This window comes from Falco rusticolus, chromosome Z (genome assembly GCF_015220075.1).
Source record: "Falco rusticolus isolate bFalRus1 chromosome Z, bFalRus1.pri, whole genome shotgun sequence".
Classification (NCBI taxonomy): Eukaryota; Metazoa; Chordata; class Aves; order Falconiformes; family Falconidae; genus Falco; species Falco rusticolus.
This window is the reverse complement of record NC_051210.1, coordinates 72,483,553-72,500,155: the sequence shown is the minus strand read 5'-3', so window position 1 is coordinate 72,500,155 and position 16,603 is coordinate 72,483,553. Positions and strand designations below refer to the sequence as shown.

The window sequence follows — 16,603 nt, the reverse complement described above, 5'->3', positions numbered from 1 at the left end:
AGGACTATTAACAAGATTCTGGTACAGAGAGTTTAATTTCTTTTACACTATTTTTTAACTGAAATTCCTTATCATGGTATAGAATTAACAGCCCAAATCATCAGATTTCTAAGGCTAATACAGTTCTATGACCATGTTTATTTTAGCAAACCTGTTCCCCTTGCTTCTGCAACATCATGCAGAGCTAGTGATCGAGTTTGCAAGACTGCAAGAAAAATATTCTATAACTAAGTGCTTCTTCCTTTTTAAAAGTTAGTTACAGCAACATATTCTTTAAGTTCATGACATTCTTTTTCTCCCCACAGTCTTACTGAATACCTTTTAAAATTAAGATGACCATCCATTTTCTTGTAATTAATGTACATGAAAATATTTTTGTGCCAACTTCTTAATTTAATTTACAAGTTTTTGTCCTTGTTTGGTAGTTAGTACCTCATCACATTTGCTGAGGTGAACTTACCTCCTCCTAGGTTACTTTGCCACACTACCTATTCCATTGATCTGTCTTGCAGTTAAGCTGTGCACCTATCACAGTATTATCTATTCTTTTTCACTACAGATGGCAAGAACTGTACACATCATTTCAGATGAAGTTTCAGCTGTGCTACCTGCTTTGCTCCAAAGAGCACTTCCTTTCCAGTGTAGCTTCCTCACAGCAGCTTCTTGTAAAGTTACCTCTGTATTGACAATAATTTCCTTGCATCAAACATCACAACATGCCATACTAATATTAAGTAAGACTCAGAACCAATATCCAGGGAGCTCCACTGCAATTATTCCTATTTGATAACCACTCTTCTAATTCTAACCACCTCTACCAGCTCCTTCTCTACAATTCTCTTACTAATCTCTACCTTAACTAATGATCTCCTATACTGTTCCACATCATATATTTCAACTTAGTCCCAATAAATAAGACTCCAAAAGATTTAGGCACATGATCCAGTTATAGAGCAACAATGAAACAGAGTATGTCAGCTAAGCTACAGTAACAAACCACATGCGAGTTCTTCACCACAACAAAGAAAGTAATTTGGTTTAGCTTAATCCCCCAACACAGTGGGAAAGAGTTGAACCAAATTACTTTGTATGTTCTATTGGCTAAGGACACGCAAACAGGTACTGCAACACAACAGACAAGGGAAGCTCATTGACCTGGTAATTTAGCCAGTTTTCTTTGAAGATCAATTCTTCTCTTCTGCAAAATAAATTCTAATATCCTCATTAGCATCTTTCAGTTCAAGGAATTCCAGCTCTCTTCATATGAGAAGATACATGGTCCAGCTGGCTTTGTTACCTAGGTTAGGCTTAAAAATCACAGAATACTTTAGGTTGAAACAAAGATTTGGAGGTCATCTGTTCTAATCCAGTGCTCAAAGCACAGCTAATTTCAAATTACATTAGGTTTCTCAGGGTTTCATCTAGTCAGGTTCTGATTATCTCTAAGAATGGAGATTGTGAACCTGCTGTAGACAACCTGTCCTAGTGTCTGAGCACCCTCATTCTCGATTTTTTCTGTAGATTAGAAAAGCTTCAGTTTTAAAAGCAAGTGAGCTCTAGACATTTACATAAGGCAAACTCAGTTTGTGACGATTCAATTCAATATAACTTCACATTACAATTCTTACAGTGTTTTGATTTACTATCAAAATAAACATCACCCTTTGATTTAAGAAGTTACGGGTGAAGGACCTGCCAACTTCAAATGGTACTCTGCTGTACTGTCTTATCACATTACCTTTTCCACCAGAAATTTTCATTCAAGAAGAATGTATTTTATTCATACCACACACATTTCTTTAGGTGATCACAATAGTAACAGGGCTTCCCCACCCAGCTGACTAATTCCTGTTTTCTAGGAACGCCACATATATTTCGATGATGATCTTCCAGCTCAGATTTCTATTTTGCTGCATTTTCACTATCCTACCCAGGGCTAGTTTACAGTCTACATGTTGCACTCAATTGTTCTGCTCCAGGTTCTGTAGATGTACGTTTCAGTCAACTACAGAAGGTCATTTCCAGCATCTTGCCTAATGTGTTTTGTCTCTCTCCATTTGCTTTAAACTGCTATGTGCATATTGCTATTTCCCCATGCTCTTTGCTTCCTCCTCCCAAATAAGCTTGCTCCTATTCAGAAGTTTTGCATTCCAGTGTACACCTAGCCTGCCTTCATCTTCCTTATCCTACTGAAGTAACCTCAAAATTAGGAGAATTAATTCCTTATTCACAATTATTGTATTACAGTGCACAAGAAAAAGTATTTTTTGTTAAACACTTGGCCTGTGTCACATGGTATGGAATATCCGTTTGGTCAGTTGGGGTCAACCGTCCTAGCTGTGCCCCTTTCCAACTTCGTGCACCTCCAGCCTGCTTGCTGCTAGGTTGCTGTGAGAGGCAGAAAAGACCTTGAATCTCGGTAACCACTGCTCAGCAATAACTACAACATCCCGCGCTCAGCAATAACTAAAACATCCCCATCCAAAACACAGCCCCATACCAGCTACTGTGAGGAAAACTGACTTTATTCTGGACAAAACCAGCACACCCTCACCTGCTACTTACTTTTATATAGAAACACTGACAGAAGGTCTGGATTCCCTGTAATAGATCCCCCCCAAATGACAGAGAACTAAGAGCAATTAAGAAACAAATACTGAATTCTCTGTAGAACACTTGGCTCGTGCCCTTTTTCATTTCCAGCCACTGGCCTCTTCTAGTAAAAAACTGTTGAGGCTTCATTGGTAAAAAAAGTGAATTGAAAGTAGAAAACTTTTTTGTACATTAACAATATCAAGAAAATACAACACTATTTTGCCAAGTAATAACTTCAGCTGACTTAAGATTGCAAGATATTTTACTTTCCACATTAAGATATTTGTGGAGTAAGTCATGCATTAAGAAACTTAAGGCATCTGTAGCAATTATTGTCACAGGGCTACATTTAGGGGAAAATAGAAGATATATAGCACAAAAGGTTTATCTAGAAGAAGCACATAAAAGGTTCCTTATGAGCCTTGCTTTCCACCATGCTGATTCTATTTAAAAAACACAAATTGTAACTCATGTGCATGTAAGCTGAAGAAAAACAAAAACTCTGATCTCCAGCGTACCTCTGTAGTACCAGCCAACATATGCACACACACATTAATGCTGCTGCTATTTCAGCTCTGCTTAAGGTGCTGAACACTGGAAACTCTCTTCCTAGAGAGGGATAACATCTTAAATATTTTTGCTTCAGTTTTCTGAAGAGTGTTATATTGATACAGAATTATGACCAGGAATAAAACCAATTCTGCCTCTATCCAAGCTACAAGCTTCATCAGAAATTACAACTTCTATTTATTTCTATATTTTTCTAACTTATTCCATATTATTCTAATTTATTCTATATTATTCTAACTAAGGAGTATACAGTAAAATATACTCCTTGCAGGTTTTGATTTGATGGGGGTTTTTTTTCATTTAAAGAAGTAATTTTCAGGCTAGCTTAGCACCGCATTTAAGCTACACTTAAAATAATTTCTAAACTACAAATATATTGAACTCAGCCCCCCTGCCCCCCAATTAAGACTTATTTCTTGAATTCTAATTTTTAAGAACATTTGAAGATTTTAAGCATTAAGGAAAGCATAGCTGGTAAGACCTAACTGCCACATTTCTCAAAGTTTCATAGATTATTCTATTAGTAGTAGAACAGAAAAAACAGTTCTGCATTTTTTCTTTCAGAGATATGAAGACTGAAACAAGTATGTCCTAACTCTACAAAAACTGAAAGAAGAACTACTATCTGCTTCTTTTTCAGATCCCTGAATAACTCATCAGATGAAGTTTCAAGTGTGTTAATGGTACCTGGGCAAAGTAAAAGCAAAGTAATAATAATTTTTAAACCAACAATTAAGTGAGCTTTTTTCCTCCTGAACATACTTGAAAACAAACAGCAGAAAACAGTGAAATGAAGTATCGCACTACAGTAAGTTATACTTCAGAAGTGACTTTAGTTGTTTTTCTAGAACCTGCTACTCACTGTGGGCATAAAATTTCAATGAAGGTTGAATACATCTTTTCAGAACTTTAGTGAGAAGTATTTCCTTTATTACAATTTTGTGAACAGAACATTGTAAAACAATTCACTCTAATCCAAAGAAAGGCCTGAAGGCATGCAAATATGCAATCCCCTCTTGAATTCTGTTAAATTTCAGCAGCTCCTAGTAACATATTCTATGGTTTAACTACGTAAGGCCTAGAAAAGATAGTTCTTTGTAGCAATTCAGAGTTTCTCTTCCTTGTTTCTAAGAACATTCATGCATCCTTCCATTACAAACAAAGAACACATTGCTACTAGGTAGCTTAACCACACACTATCAGTAACTCACCTCAAAGATTTTCAATATACCCTTACTGCTTTCTTAATCTTCACTTTTAGTCTCATGATCTGATTTAAATCCAAAATCTGCAACATTTTCCTCACTGTGTATCACAATATAACTCTAAAGTGTTGCAATATATGCTCTGTATCTACCTCCCTTTACTCAGCTGAACACATGACAGTTCATCACCTATACTGCTTTCTTCGTTACCAAAACACTGAATTTATTCAAGTCTTGTCAACAGCCATATTCACAATGATAACACACAAGACAAAAAAAGAAATGAGCTTGGATTTTACATCTGCCTGAAAAATCACCAACTACAAACATTTTCCCCTGTCAAAATCACAGAAGAGTGGCTGAGGTTGGAATGGACCTCTGGAGGTGATCTGGTTCAACCCGCTACTCAAGCAGGGCCACCTGCAGCCAGTTGCTCAGGACAGTGTCCAGAGAGTTTTTTAGGATCTCCAAGGACGGAGACTCCACAACTTCCCAGGGTGGCCTGTGCCAGGGTTCAGTCACCCTCTCAGTAAGAAAGTGCTTCCTGAGGCTCAGAGGGAACATCCCGTGTCTCGGTTTGTGCCCACTGCCTCTGGTGCTGTCACTGGACAACACCAAAAAAAGCCTGGCTCTGTCCTCTTGGCACCCTTCCTTCAGGTATTTATATACATTGTATGCATATATATATATATGCGCACACATATAACGTATACGCAGCCTTCTCTTCTCTAGGCTAAACAGTCCCAGCTCTCTCAGCCTTTCCTCGTAGGAGAGGTGCTGCGGTCCCTTCATCATCTCTGTGGCCCACTGCTGGACTCTCCGGTACATCCACGTCTCTGCTGTACTGGGGAGCCCAGGACTGGACACAGGACTCGGTGTGGCCTCCCCAGAGCTGTTGTGGGGGGAGGGGAAGGTTCTCCTCCCTTGACCTGCTGGCAATACTTTGCCTAATGCAGCCCAGGATGCCAGTGACCTTCTGTGCTGCAAGGGCACGTTGCTGGCTCATGTTCAGCTTGGGTGTCCACCAGGTTTTTTCTGCCAAGCTGCTTTCCAGCTGGTGTCGCCCTGCACACATTGGTGCATGGGGTTGTTCCTCCCTGCGTACAGGACTTTGCACTTCCTCCTGCTCAACTTCATGAGGTTCCTGTCTGCCCAATTCTCCAGCCCATCCAAATCTCTCTTCTCTGGATGTCGGTGCAACCCTCTGGCGTATCAGCCACTCCTCTCAGTTTTGTGTCTTGAGCAAAACTGCTGAGGGTACACTGCCCCATCATCTAGATCATTAACGAAGGTGGTAAACAGAAAAAATGCTAAAATTGGCAAGCTTTTGTTAAAAGTAAAGAAACTTCACTAGCATGGAAAACTGTATCCAGTTCTTAAAACACTGTATTTCCTGTCTTAAGGTACTACTTTGCTTTTCTAGTACCAATAATGCAACTACATTTGAATCTACCATTGTTGCATTTTAGTGGCACACAAAATTTTACATGCAATTCAATACCCCAGAGTTAAGCCCACAACCATCAATCCGTTTTGAGGTTGCATCTACAAAGGACATAACTATACCATTAACAGAAAAAAATCCGCCAGGTGCTTGGTTCCTAAAGACATGAATCTGCTGCAGTTTTCAAGTAGCTGACAGACCTCCCTCCTAAAAACTACAAAGGCTCCTCTGATTAGTGAGGCATCTTTCCTCCCCAGTTACTACCTCCAACTACCCAATTATAGCCTCCAACTCCTGTAACGTTGCACACTGTACTTGAATTCCAAACCTGCTGGAACTGCAAGAGTTCACTTTGATATGCCTGTCTAGAAGACTGCAACTTAATGTAAACTCACAGGCGCTGTGGTCTGCTCTGGACTTGAAACCGCTAAAATTGCCTTTACCCGTGAAGGCTCACCAGACTTAGTCATATTCACACTACCTGAAGGCATTTCAAAGTTAACAAATCACTTCTAACAACGCAAGAATCTCCCATCTGTGGCCTGTCTCAAAAGAGCAGGGGCACACATGAACATCACTAAGATGAAACTCAGACAGTTAAAAGACTCCTTACCTTCTTAACAGGAACAAAATCTTAACACAGGGTTAATTAAATGAGACTATCACATTTGCACACTCTCTGTCCAAACATTTCGCAATGCCCATCTCTCTCCATCATCATCCCCACATTTAAATCAGCCAACTTTAGCGTAAAGGCATAACTATGTCTCTCTCCAGCACTGAATCAAGAATGCTAATGGTCTTCACACATGAAAGACAAGCCGATATGAGGCTGTTCACTTCACACTGAATAGACACACAGCAGTTCAGGTGACCTATGGAGCATGCACACACAAAGAGAGGGCTAGTATCACCAAATTCCACATTTATTCCAGGCTCCTACATAGAAGGATTAACACAATTACTTAAAGAAGTAACAGGCAAAGTTTGCAATGCATGCAGGATTATAACCCTAGGCTCTTAATACCACCACTAGCAGAAGGCACAAACTGTAAGGTATTGCTATAGTCAAAGAAATGTCCTATATTTGGTATTTGCATGGCCTAATGCTTCTCTCATTAAGTCATGGCATTATTACTGGGTAGTGCACACAAAGAATTTTGAATGAGGTGGGCAGCAGGATATTTTATGCAGTGACAACACTGTAAGGAACAAAAATGCTTCCAATCACTTTATTTATTTATTGCCTTTTTTCTGATGCAAAGTTTAGCGGGATGGTGGTTTCGATGGTGTTTCTGCATGTCTTCAGCTGAATATTTAACAGTTAAATACTTTGAGATATTCTGAGAAAGGTGTGTATCCTAAAAAGAATCACACAGATTCTTTGTGCTTAGGTGAAGTAAGTGCTCAGATCAACACGATGTTGTTCTATATGTTATCCCTAGGAAGCACTGACTGAGATTCCTGTAAAAGTTGCAGCCTAAAGTTCTCCTTATGCAGCAGAATTTTTTACAGCCGTTTTGTCAAGAGAACACCCCCACGAACGTCACCAATAATGTGTTACTTTCTGTTACTTGCTATAAAAACTACAGCACCGGGATTTCTAAACAGCATATATCAGAGAACTAAGGTCTTCAACTGCAAGTGTCTGGTTTGCCCTCCCAAAACAACTTGCTATTTCCAGCACTTTTTTAAAACCTACAGATTAGTCTTGTAGCCAGAATTTCTGACAGATTTAGGAGGCTCACCTATGTTTTAAGCGTGCAGATAAACATCCATTTGTTTATCTGTTATCCTGGTTTCTAAGAATGCAATAATTTTATTATTCTATAAACTGTTCATTCAAATACTAGTAACAATCTTAGAGGACTAGTTGCAATATTAAGTCTTTCACTATCTTTCCCTGCCAGCACCATCTCTTTCTCAAATATACTAGAGTGGACTGTATTTTGTAGCACACTCAACAAGCTACCAGGGACCTGCCAACTCTGCTTCTCAAAGCTAAACTCCCTTTTAGACATTTTAAGTGACTCCTGTGTTTCCTGCTCAAAACATTAAGTTCATTCTCATGAAAAGCCTGCTTTAACATGACTCCTGTGTCTCTTCAATTTCAGAGGTGTGTTTCTTTTACAGGATTAGAGTCTTTTACTGATAACAAATGAAGTATCTTGCACTCCTGATAGCAAATTAAAAAAAGATTCTTCTGATCAGTTTTCAATTTTATCAAGAACACATTTAGGAGTAACTATGAACACAAGTTTAAAACTCCAACATTATTCCAATTATATGTTTTCATACTGCAATTAAAAAGGAAATTTCAAACAAGTCGTTCAGGTTCATAGAGTCTAGAGACCACCTCAGCTCCACAATAAAAATAGTAATAATTTAAAAAAAACTATCTCCACTTAAAAAATGTAGAAAGATGGACCTCAGTTTATTATTCTCTCAAAGATCATTTGCTTACTTAAAAGAAAATCCTTTTTAGAATCTCCTTTATACCCCATAACTCACTTCCAAATTTCAGTAGTAAAACATAAACATATTGTAAGCACCTAATCTTGTAAGAATCCGAAGATGAACTAAGTTTAATCCTTCCTCTCCTTTAACTATTAAACCTTGGAGTAAATTAAATTTAATGTACCTTATGTCCATTTCCAGGAAAAAATGGAGAGAAATTAGGAGTCATCCCAAGACCTCCATAAAACTGTATATTCCTGAAATTATTGTCAGGTAGGCAATTTATATAGCCAGTTAGCAGTAGCATAGATCTGCATTTGTTTGTTAATAACCCATCATGTATTTCCTTTATTCTTCTGGTTTTCCCATTAACTATGACCAAGGTGTCAAGGAAGGTTCCTATTACAGATTAACAAAACATTTAAAGTAGATTCCAATGTGTACTTTAAGGTGCTACTCCAATACAAGTCAAAAACATGAAGATGTTCCTGATTGTATATGGTTTCTGCCAAATTAAGTAATCTAATTTCAGAAAGCGTGAGATAATAGGTGCTACCAATTACTTTTTAACACTGATACACAATTTGGACACACAAAAACTACAAAGATACCAAGACTTACAGCAGTGTGCCTATGCAAGATGTACAATTACAGGTTCCAAGCACTAGAAGACCTACTCCTGGTCTTACATATCAAGGTAGGAAATCTTTTAAAAGGGTACCTGGCCCTGAAAGTACCTTCTCTACTTTCTCAGAAACATCAATTATATTAGAGACATCCAATGGAATTAAGTTCCCTGCATCTTCTGGCAATTCAGCTCTTCCCTCTTCCATCCAGTCTCCCATAGACTGGGTTCTAACCTATGTCAAAAAGGGTTCTGTCCTCCCACACCAACACAAATGGGGGCAAAGACCTGGGAAGCAAGCCGTATCTTCCTTGAAGCTGAAGGAGAAGGGCCCAAGGGCAGCAGTCTGTAACTGGCTGCTGGTGTTGACTACAAGTGGCCATTTTAATTTAAGGGCCTCGGGACCTGATGCTGCCGCTGATTCTCCTCCTCCTCCGTGGTGCCCAGCTCCACCTCCCCACCCTCACACCACTGGTGATACAGGGAAGCCCTCACCAGGAGGATAAGGAAACACACCGGCGGGCGGGGCAGACAAGCAGGAGGGTCCCAGGCACAGCCATCCCGGAGGAGCGGCGCCCGGCACAGGGCGGGGGGTGGGCAGATTCCGGCCTGGGACACGGGACCGGAGGCGACGAGGGGAGAGGGGGGCTGCGGGCCCGGGCAGAGGGAGGGGCCGGGCAGGGCAGGGAGGGGTCGCGGCCGTTACCTATACTGGGCAGCAGCCCCGCTATGGGTGAATCCAAAGTAGTTGCCGGTGGCCATTTTGGCATCTTCTCCCAGCCGGCTGGGCACTGTGGCGACGATAACCGAGAGGCGGCGGCAGCGGCGGCGACGGCGGTCGGGGCCATGACAGGAGGCCCGGCAGGAGGAGGGGGGAGGAGGAGGCGGGGGAAGGGGGGAGGCGAGGGGACAGACAGACGGACAAGAGACAGAGAGCGCCGAGCGCCAGGTCAGAGGCGGCACCTCAGGACCCGCGCACGCCCCGCTCCGCTCCCCCGCCCCGCGCGCGGGCCGCATCCCCTCCCTCCCCCCGCGCACGGGCACACACACACACAGACTGGGCGCCGTTACTTACCATAGGTGAACGAAACTACCGGGCATATGGGAATCATGAGTCCGAGCTAGCAGCGACAGCGGCGGCTGAACTCTCAACTCTCACCCCCCCACCCTCCTCCTCCTCCACCACCTCCTCACCGCCGCCGCCGCGCTCTCTCCCTTCCCCCCACCCACCCACGTACGACGACAACGGCGGAGTGCGGCCGGACTAACACCGTGCGCAGGCGCCGGATACGCCAGACGCCGCTGGGCATTGTAGTCCCGCGCCCGGCCACGCCCCTAGCCCCGCCCACTGAAGGGCGCACTGGGCTCCGCGGCCGCCATGGTGGGGTGGGCCTTCCGGCGCGCGGGCGCGCAAAGGCTTTCGGGAGCGGTAGTTTCCCCCCTCAGGCCTAGGCGCCCCGGCGAGTCGCTGTGAGGGGACCGCCCCCCTTATCCCCCTCCTCCTTCCATGGCACCCCGCTCTGCGCCCGCAGCCGCATCGCGCCCCTACCGGCGGGCTCATTCTGTAAAGGCAGGGTCGGTTTCTCGTTCTTGCCTACAAAGGCACAATGCACCACCGTTATAGAAGTGAAGAAGAAACAAGTGAAGCAGCTCTCCACCACCCCTGCCACATACGTGGTGTCTGTCGCCACGCACATACTGCACTTGACAGCATTTACCGGCTTTCCCATGCAAACGCATCCTCAGGTGAGGCCTGGCATACACAGCAGGTACACAGCACTCCTGCAAGACCACAGTGCTGGAGCGCATCAGCTGCCATTAGTGTACATGCATGCAGAGTTCACAGCAAGACCTAAGGGCCTGTCTAAACTTGAAACTAGGTTTAGATTCATGTGGGCCCCCCAGCTGCACCACCACAACTGCACACATGGAGAGCAACAGTGCTGTCATCCAACTAAAGCCATGTACTCCTTGTCTGACCTGTCCCCAGGGCACCACAGCTGAATCACTTCTACAAACCAATTATGCAGTAGCTCATATGTGCTTATTGCACACATGAGGTAAAGCTTCACCTATAGAGCGCACATCCATCTGCAGTTTCTAGACACCAGGCGTCCATCAGATTGCTCCAAAAAAACACTGGGCAGCATACTGCAGCCAGTGCAGTAACTTACAGTTCAATGTGACTGAGTTCATCTGTTCCCTATGACTGTTCAACTCATAGGCAGTCCTTCTCCCTGAGCAGCAGATGCTTCTCAGAGCTCAGAAAACTGCAAAACTTAAATCCTTAAATACTTGCATCTAATATCTGTACTTTGCTCTGGGATACACATTTTTTATAAACTAAACAAGACTTATAAACACTTCTGGATTAATTAAAAAGTGATAATTTTACAAGTATTTGTTTTCTGTATGCCATACCTACTCAAAACGTGCCTGCTTGGGATCTCCCACAGGCCGTGCAAAAGCAGGGGTTTCCTTTATCCCACAGTACCTGCAGTCATCTTAGACATTAAGACTTTGACAAAGATATTATCATTCCTAAAACAAATGAGAAGAGGAAAGTATTTTCTCATCTAAAGCTTACATTATTGCAGCTGCATATGAAGTACAGGTACTTAAGATGCCAAACATCCTTGCCAATTCACTGAATGTAGTTTGTTGGTCATTATTATTAGTTTTGCATAAGAACTAAACAGTACTGTATCACTTGCTCATTCTTACCCTAATCAAGCACAACAGGAAAAGGAACTGGCATGGGAAAAGGAATTAATTTCCAGCCTCTGTGGTGCACTTCCACTCAAAGTGCTTTTTTGTGAGGAAAGCAGCTACTGGGTGAAGACATTCAATTGCTATTGCTTAAACAAACAGAAGCCCTAATCCTGAAGTTGTATATGAGAGTACTTCATGAGAGGGCTCTATACAAATCTTCTGTAGAAGAACTTACAGGGCATGACCTCTGCCCTGAGAGCCTCAATGCATTCAGCATACACAAATATCTTTACTGTCCCCTCCATTATTTTGTTAAAAATTGTTCATAATTGGACAACTAGATCATGGTGCTTGGAAAAGACAGAAATGGAAGTTTTCTTTGTTCCACTGTCTTTCAAGTTTTTTCAGTCACAAACCTTCCAATATACCGATAAACATACAGTATTCACAGAATTGTAGAATCACAGAACGGTTTGGGTTGAAAGGGACCTTAAAGATCATCTAGTTCCAACCCCACTGCCATGGGCAGGGACACCTACTAGACCAGGTTGCTCAAAGCCCCATCCAGCCTGGCCTTGAACACTGCCAGGGATGGGGCATCCATAGCTGCTCTGGGCAGCCTGTTCCAGTGCCTCACCACCCTCACAGTATAGAATTTCTTCCTATAATCTATGTCTACCTACCTTTCAGTTTAAAAGCATTATTTCTTGTTCTATCACTACATGCCCTTGTAAAAAGTTCCTCTCCAGCTTTCTTGTAGGCCCCTTTAGGTACTGGAAGGCACTGTAAGGTCTCCCCAGAGCCTGCTCTTCTCTAGGCTGAATTCAATACACATTTAATTAAAAACATAAACATCTCTATACACACACAGACACTCATACACCTTTTAAAACTGTATCACTAAAGCTGTATTTTGCAAATAGGTAGACCTGCAGTTGCCTATTCCTTTTTCACTGATGAAGTGAACTTGGAATATTTACTCTTTGGCTACACAAGCAGAGGAAACCAAAAACTTTCTTATTCAAAATACAGATTTCTGTCTTAGGCTTCATAACTTCTTTTATCCAAGTAATTTATATTAGTTCTAATTCAAAGATACCACCCTATATCTTGTGATTTCAGCCCTGCATATGCCTGAACATAAGTTCCCGTTTTGCAGCCCAATTCAGCGGCAATTTCAGCAGAAGTTTCAGATTACTTTTCTGGGTGAATTTTGCATATTGAATCTTCAGTGCATATATCACTTCAAAAAGATTACAATATACTTTATGAGGAGTCACACTTACTAAGTGTGACACACAAAAAAACCCCAAAAAATGAACGTCAATAAGGTTTACCATTCTGTCAGGGAAAAAAACCCAGTGTTATTATAAAAGTTTTTCCCTCAGCAGCTTCCTCATAAGAACCTGATGCTTCCTGGTAACTTTGCGTACCATTACATAACATGTATTTAGGTTACTACTAGCTCGCAGGATCAGATTCATAGTCTATATTTAAAAAACCTCAGTGGGTTATGAAACAAGATTGCATCTCTGTAAGACATATATATCAGATCTGATTCAAAATGAAACACTAATAAATTCAGATTAGATCCTTTGGGCATTCTGAACTTTGCTGATTTCTGTAACCTTAACTGGAAGAAATAATGGAGTGATAAAGTGCAAATCATGTGGCAGAGGGAGAAAGACATAAAAGGTTTAGTGAAGCATTCAAAAGTGGGTTTTTTTTTAATAGGAAAAAGAAACTTCTTCATATCTGTTCCTATTAAGATTACAGAAGAACAGCCAAGAATTTCCAGAATTAAAACATATACTGGAAAACAAAACTTTGATCTGGAATTAAACAGTACAGCTACTCTATTTGTGAAAAGTTCAGCGCCTCTGAAAATATCACAGCAGCAAAAATGGTAAGCTAGCCTTCGGAAAAACAAATCTTTGACCTTCATTTCAACTATATGAAAGATCTCCAAAATACAGTGAGAAGAAGAAAGCACTATATAACATGCAGTGTCATCAATCCTACTATTTTACCTTAACACCTAAGACACATGTCTCTGCTGCTACCATAGGTTCGCAAAACCGTAGTTGAAATGCAGTGGGGAAAACTCTAGATCTTTTGTACCTTCTCTGCAAACACTAATTTTTTTTTTTTTGGTGGTGGTACCAGATGGAGGTAAGATTTCTTACCTTCCAGTTTATTGGAAATCAGTCTCTCAGCTGGCTTTTGCAATACCTGCAGTGGGCACAGAAGATGCAGCAGCAGGTTAAAGCTTTCCGACACAGCAGAGTACAGACCATGTTAACAGAAGCTGTGCATTTATTTCATGAAAAGGTCATCTAATGCTTACTGCTGTCTTTGTAAAAGCCCTAGATAGGAAGTGGTTTACTATCAGTATAAGGAGTCCAGTGCTATATTCTCACCTGGAAATTATTTCATATAGCTACAGAGACAAGACCTTCATCAGTTAGTTCATCAACCTTCTTACTTTAAAGTGAAATTACATGTTTCTAACGTAGTGGAGACAAAGACCCTATGTTTTCACACAAGGTTTTTAAGTGATTAAAGCAAAAAAAATATACTTTTAATACCAAGGTTTAGACATCCGAACAGTGACCATAACATCAGACGTGTTCATAACATAAATAAAATTATTAAAGCACAAATGGAAGTTATCAGTATTTAGAATTGCAACATTAAAATCCTATCACTCAAACATAAGCATAATACAAAATTATGCAAGTGTTATTGCAAACTCAAATTACACATCATACACACATGACAAATGAACCAGTTGCAGTATATAAGCAAAAATACTGCGTGGAGGTAACACTTAGCCTTTCTTTCCTGACACTTTAATAAAATCAGTGTCTGTATTATAGGCTAGCCTTCCCTTCCTCAGCCAATTTCTTCATCCACCTTTTAAACTACTACTACATACTGAATACTGCAACTTTAAAGAGCAGTCCCTTTCTGTCCTTGCCCCAAAATTTATTTTCTACCAGCTTTAGTATTTGTAGAGTCAACCATTGCAGTTACTAGTTGCTATGCGATCAGAAGCATGAGCTTGTATTTTTCAGCATTCCCATTCAAATCTGCATGCTAAAATTTCTCTCTAAAGAAAAAGCTAATGCTTCAACATTCTTCCCAGCCAAAGACTGTGATATGAAATGGGACAATCAGGCAGTAACTAGAAGATGTAAACCCTTTTACGCAACTACAGAAGGAAAGCGTTTGATGAGGGAGAAAACCCATTACAAAAATCTATTTTAAGAGCTCAGAAAGTGAACTATAACCCTTGGGGGGATACATGACTCACTCAGAAGGTAACAGAAGAAATTTGCCTTGGAAAAAATTAAGGCTCCTTTCCCACTTCTCTAAAGCCAACATTTTTTTCTTGGTAGCTTCTTTCTTCTTTTTAAGTAGAATAAAATACAGTAAGGGCAATTTACTAAAAAGCTCAAACAGCCACCATACCCAATGACCAGAATAATTCTTGAAGGAACTTAGCATTACTGAAAAACTGAACACGGAATCTCCAGTTGTAACAAATACTCCCTTTCCTTCACTGACTTGTTTTGGAATTCAGCTCAAAAAATAAACTTGGTGCTTGCTTTGGAGGAAATGCTGCAGGTGGGAGAAATCCAACGAAAAATCTCTTTCTTTTAGTCATTTTGATTTATTTCAAGGCTGAAGGACTTAATTAAAAATGCATAAAGAATTGTTTTGAATGTGATGTTCCTAAAACCTTAGTAAGAACCTTTGTGCACCAGGTGTTGACCTGTAAGAAAGCAAACCAGACAGATTACAGAGGCCTGAACTGCCATTACTATTCTAATTTGAAAAGTTAGTAAAAGCTTTGAAAAAAAGGCTACGTTTTTTCCAAACTTAATACTCCACATGTGGAGACTAACTTGTGTGCAATAAGTATTTTCTTTTGTTGTTGTTGTTGTAGTTAAGCATTAAGTATTATATGAATCATCTGTTCATGTTCCACAATTATATGGCTTGAAAAGCCTGGTATTTGCACAGTGGCAATAATCACTATATTTGCACGCATGTGATTTACTGCGCTTTGATTCTATATAAACAACTATGGTTTAATTTTGCAAAGGTCAGGCATGCACTAAGAACTGTATATTCTTCCTTTCCATTTTGCAAGATACATAACATTACAAAACAGCCAATTTCCAATAATTAGTTAAAAGAGTGCACTTCTAATTTCTGGTACTTCCTGGTTTCCTGCTACTGTATTGAAAAGTGAAAAACTGGTTCATACTAAGAGCCAGTTGACCTCATTTCATGGTGAGGGCTGTAAGGACTACCTCATGGATCCCTTAAAAAATCTCTTTGCCCACCTCCTGTCAGTATTTTTTCAGAAACACTGATTAGGACTTCCAGCTGCTAATACTGACTTTTGCGGATTATCCCTTCCTGAGGCATGATGTTTCTCCTTGTGGCATGTGGATCTTTGGAATTCAAAAAAGCCCAAGAATTTTGATTTGTAAACACTTTATTCATAGGTGTGTGTTCTTGAAACTACAGAGGCTAATCAGCCACCGCTCCACTCCACCTTTACTGGAAAACCAGGATCAGGACTAGAGTCCAGTACCTATTTCTGATAGTTTGCTTGTGCTTTTTACAAAAAGCTGGAGTTGTCATGGTAGAAAAAGCACAGGTCTAGAGGTAGTAACAATGAGAAAAGGCGTAAACTGAAGTGATAATGGGTGCTCTGGAGCAGTAGCATCCTGCTATGCTTACAGCACAGCTAGATGACCGATAGGTGCAAAGAGTGATAAACAAACGAAACAGGCTATGGTAGCTTTGTGTGAAGTTGTATTGACTATGATAATACTTCAATGTTAATCTCATCATAAACTGAAATGAAGTACAGGCTCAAATAGGCAAGAGAGGAAGACACAACATGAAACCGCTCATGGCCCGACAACATGCCTGGCCCACGGCAGCTTGCAAAGGTGCCAGAGTCTTTTTCACAGT

At 41.0% G+C, this 16,603-nt stretch overlaps 1 protein-coding gene and 1 non-coding gene across 4 annotated transcripts in view; both read right to left on the bottom strand.

The window, feature by feature from the left end:
* ZFR (zinc finger RNA binding protein) overlaps positions 1-10,089 on the bottom strand; it is a 46,744-nt gene extending 36,655 nt beyond the window's left edge. For all 3 annotated transcript variants that reach the window (XM_037373321.1, XM_037373322.1, XM_037373323.1), the window contains exons 1-2: positions 9,972-10,089; positions 9,603-9,687 (exon numbers count right to left, since the gene is read on the bottom strand). In XM_037373321.1, coding sequence (XP_037229218.1) covers positions 9,603-9,687; positions 9,972-10,008 — 122 coding nt within the window. In that variant the 5' untranslated portion in view covers positions 10,009-10,089. The remainder of the gene's footprint in view (positions 1-9,602; positions 9,688-9,971) is intronic.
* LOC119141938 lies at positions 67-203 on the bottom strand. Its single transcript, XR_005102093.1, has one exon. It is a non-coding gene; the product is annotated as a small nucleolar RNA SNORA66 (small nucleolar RNA).
* Positions 10,090-16,603: the final 6,514 nt, after the last annotated feature.